This window comes from Nicotiana tabacum, chromosome 23 (genome assembly GCF_000715075.1).
Source record: "Nicotiana tabacum cultivar K326 chromosome 23, ASM71507v2, whole genome shotgun sequence".
Taxonomy (NCBI): Eukaryota; Viridiplantae; Streptophyta; class Magnoliopsida; order Solanales; family Solanaceae; genus Nicotiana; species Nicotiana tabacum.
Genome location: NC_134102.1, coordinates 111,358,245 through 111,362,142, shown reverse-complemented (window position 1 = coordinate 111,362,142; position 3,898 = coordinate 111,358,245). Strand labels below are relative to the sequence as shown.

The following is a 3,898-nucleotide window of genomic DNA, read 5'->3' as shown; positions in this document are numbered from 1 at the left end:
TTGGCTCCGCCTCTGACTCGGACGGCAATCAAAGTTGCATAACAAATCAAGTTGACTAGAAAATCAAGATTCAGAAAGAGATATTGCTGCAATATAGTCTTGTAAACTCTCTCCCACAACATAACAAATACTCCATTGCATATGTAGCAAATGTATATGAATCCGATCAACAACAATGCCACTTCTTTTTATTAGCATGGGAGGTCTACAATAACTAAATATAGAGCAAGGACAAACTCTCTAACAGTAGTAGATATCCATGAACACGAAATTAAGCAAGAAGGAAGGCAACTAATTTACTAATACTAAAATTTACAATATACCAGTTTGACTATATTGCCATATAGTTTCCAAAACTAGAACTGCATCAAAGACATGCTAAGACAAAACCATACCTTAACTAGAAAATACCAAGCTACCAAAATACTGAGTCATTTCAAAATGGCAGGCTCTTAGAAGTTGAGCTTGATGTGAGGGACTTCAAATGATCAGAAGGAACAAATTCATGGGGTAAGTTAGCCCTTTTCACTATCCTTTTCATGTTACTCTGCAAGCTCTGTTGAACTAATTGCTTCACTGCTTTTTTCTCTTCACTCATCATATCATCATCCATCCGATCTTTCAATTGAACACTTGAAGAATATGCCGTAGAAGCTTGTGGGGCAGATATCGTCGCGCCCACACCACCACCTCCATAGTTTTCAGAAACTTGCTTCCCTTTGTCCACCCTCAAGGATTCCAAGATTCTGGACGCCCGCTTTTGAGCCAATGTGCTGCCTAGAAGGGTCAATTCGAGCAGGGCTGAAGCAACTCCAGCCTCAATCATTGTCTGTCTATCTCCGTATGACTTGTGAGCCATCACCATCAAAATATATGATGCTTTCTCTTGGCAACCTGGTGCATCCGTCCAACTCAGAATATCAATCAGCATGGAGAAGACATCACGTACACTACTAATTGCCTTCCGGGCCTCTGCTACTGATACTACATTGCAAAGAATGGACAGAATTCTCTCGGTTACATCCATATCTCCCAATTTGTTCATGAGATACGATATGAGATCGCTCTCAAGTATGGGGAAAACGTTCAAAGGCGAGATGGAAAGGTTGTAAAGCGCTCGTAATGAGTCTTGTCTAGCTTGACAACTGTTTGTGTTCTCCACATTCTTCAGAGTTTTCACCAGAAATGCAATTGCTCCAGATGAACCAATTATGGGTTTATTGGAGTCCAACGCACTCAATCCAAGAAAATTAGCAACTACAGCTTCAGCGACCTCTGGGTTTGGAAATTCAATTACTACTAGCTTGAGCATCTTGTGAACAGCCCCTGCCTTGACGATGGCTGCTTTATTTCTACATTTAAAAACGAAAAATAGCAAAAATTAGCTACCATTGTTATGTACTTCTACTATACTAGAGAATGGATTTAAACTATATGCACCGAATGTGTAACAAAAAAATTTACAACATCAATAATTTAACTTGTTAGCAAGTTACTTACAAATAACATCGTCAGCATAGAACTTAAACTCGACTAGAATAAAGCAATAGGTATACTGAATCAAGCACAATGAAAATCAATAAAACTTACGCATCATTGCCAATTCCAAGGTTAAGCAGAGCATAGAGAGCGGCGATCTGAGAAACGGAATCTTCTGAATCAAGCAATGCTATGAGCGGTGGAATCGCTCCGAGCAAAGCAAGGGTGGTTCTGGCGTCGGAGTCCTCTTTAGTAAACCGCCGGACCTCCTTGGCTCCTTCCAAAACGGCGTCGACGTGGCTACTCTGTAAGCGTTTGACTACTCCCTTCAACTCCTCCAACATTTGCTCCTTTCGCCGGACGTCTTCTTCGTTCTCTGACGACTCCGAAAGCCTCAACAGCTCCGACAACCTGTCGGATCCGGCAGGTTTCTTCTGTTTTACGTTGCGTTCACATTCAGATCTTAGGTTGACGGGATCGACAGGTCCCGGTCCCGGCGGAGGCTGATCGGAAGGAGACTTGGAAGCACGCTTGTGACGTCCGCCGCCACCGCAGCGGAAGGCGTCGAGGATCATGCGGCGGAAGGAAGCGCGAGAAAAAGAAGACCATAGCTTGAAGTGATCAGGTCCGGGAGGAGTGGAAGAAGGGCGGTCGAGGACGACCGATGCCACGTCATTTCCGCGATGACACTTGCCCATTCTAGTTTTCAGCAATGCTGCATTACACGACGGTTGATTGTTACCTCGGGGACGGAGAACGGAGGCGCGTGTTTCTTACTTTCTCCGAACTAAACAAACTCTAAAAGTAGCAGCAGAAGAGCTAGCGCACTACTTAGGTGTGCACAAGGAGTGGAGAGTGCAGCGCTGTGCTGTGGAGTCTACTATATTTATATTATATGATTGAATTATTAAAAAAAGAAAGAGAAAGAGGGACAGTGACAGTGTGGAGGAAAGTAATACTCAATAATGGTGTGGAGGGAAGAGAAAGTAGTTGGAAAAAAGGGAAGAATGAAGAGGCATACACCGTCTAAAAGAAGCCATTTCCCAGTACACCACCGACCCCAGTCTCCCAAATTAAAAAAAATCTTCTTCGCCATAAATTGTTGTTTTTTCTTCCCTTTGAGTAAAGTTGGACATGAATGTTTCAATGCCAAAGTTAGCAGTTAGCACTTTGCTTGGCACTTTTGGACGAGACAAAACCGTGGGTAGTCATTTGGTTACAAATTATGTTATAGTGCCATAATTATATGTGAAAATTACGCGACAACAAATGTTGTATTAACCCTTCGGGTTTGCCTAGTTGGTTTGGAGGGTGGTTATCCGTACGGTCTACGGATGACCTGGGATCGATTCCTCTCTCAATGCTTTCTGGGTTGAACATGTCGCACATGGCTTGTCTAGTGCGGTTTACGTCCCTTGTGTAGTTTGCACGTGTCACGACCCAAACCGAGAGCCGCGACGGACCCAGTACCTTACACAACCGAGTACCAACATAACGTATCTTTCGTATCATTCCATCATGGGTAAATAAACCGAAGTAAAGCATGAGGGAATAAACTTATACATATGACATACTTGCCTATAAGACCCAAAACGATCACTCGTACACTCAACATAGGCCGACAAGGCCATACAATATTTTACGTACATGACATCTGCCTACAAGCCTTTAAGAATACATAATTGTCATAAGGGTCAGGACAGAGCTCCGCCATACCAAACAATATATGTCTAAAACATACTGACCAAACAAGCAACTCCGGAGCAAATGGAGCGCACCAATACCTTTCGCTGAGCTAATAGCCTACTTGGAAGACTCTCAACCTCTCTATCGGGACCTGCGGGAATGAAACGCAACGTCCCCAGGCAAAGGGACGTCAATACAAATAATGTACCGAGTATATAAGAAATGAAAATCAGTAAATAATAGACATGGGAGAAACATGGAGTAAAAGACTCAACATGTACGTCTGCATAGCTTTGCGAATCATTTAATACTTATAATGTCATGCATATGCATATAAATGTCATATCATGCATAGGTATATGCGTTCATAACATCATCAAGCCTCTGAGGGCATCCCATCATATCATTTCGGCCACTATGGGCAAATCATCAACGTATACCAGCTGATCAGGTGGTGGTGTGTATATAATGTCGTAACCTTTTCCCATATCCCATATATATATATATATATATATATATATATATATATATATATATATATATATATATATATATATATACGCGTATATAACGTCGATCTGGTCATGGGTCAATGTACATGTATAAATGAATGCAATGCATGAGAAGTGCGTCAATAAAATCTCTCGGAACGTCATAACACCATTATACCTCTGATTAATATCATGAAACAAACTTTATCAACTTGCGTATTTTCTGAGACCCATGAACAGAC

At 41.9% G+C, this 3,898-nt stretch overlaps 1 protein-coding gene across 1 annotated transcript; it reads right to left on the bottom strand.

Annotated features, from left to right (window-relative positions):
* Positions 1-271: 271 nt before the first annotated feature.
* On the bottom strand, positions 272-3,462 carry LOC107828322 (U-box domain-containing protein 45-like). Its single transcript, XM_016655604.2, has 2 exons — positions 1,591-3,462; positions 272-1,352 (listed from the first exon to the last, which is right to left on the bottom strand). Exons 1-2 carry the CDS (start codon positions 2,175-2,177, stop codon positions 437-439), a joined length of 1,503 nt encoding a protein of 500 aa, XP_016511090.1. The 5' UTR covers positions 2,178-3,462; the 3' UTR covers positions 272-436.
* Positions 3,463-3,898: the final 436 nt, after the last annotated feature.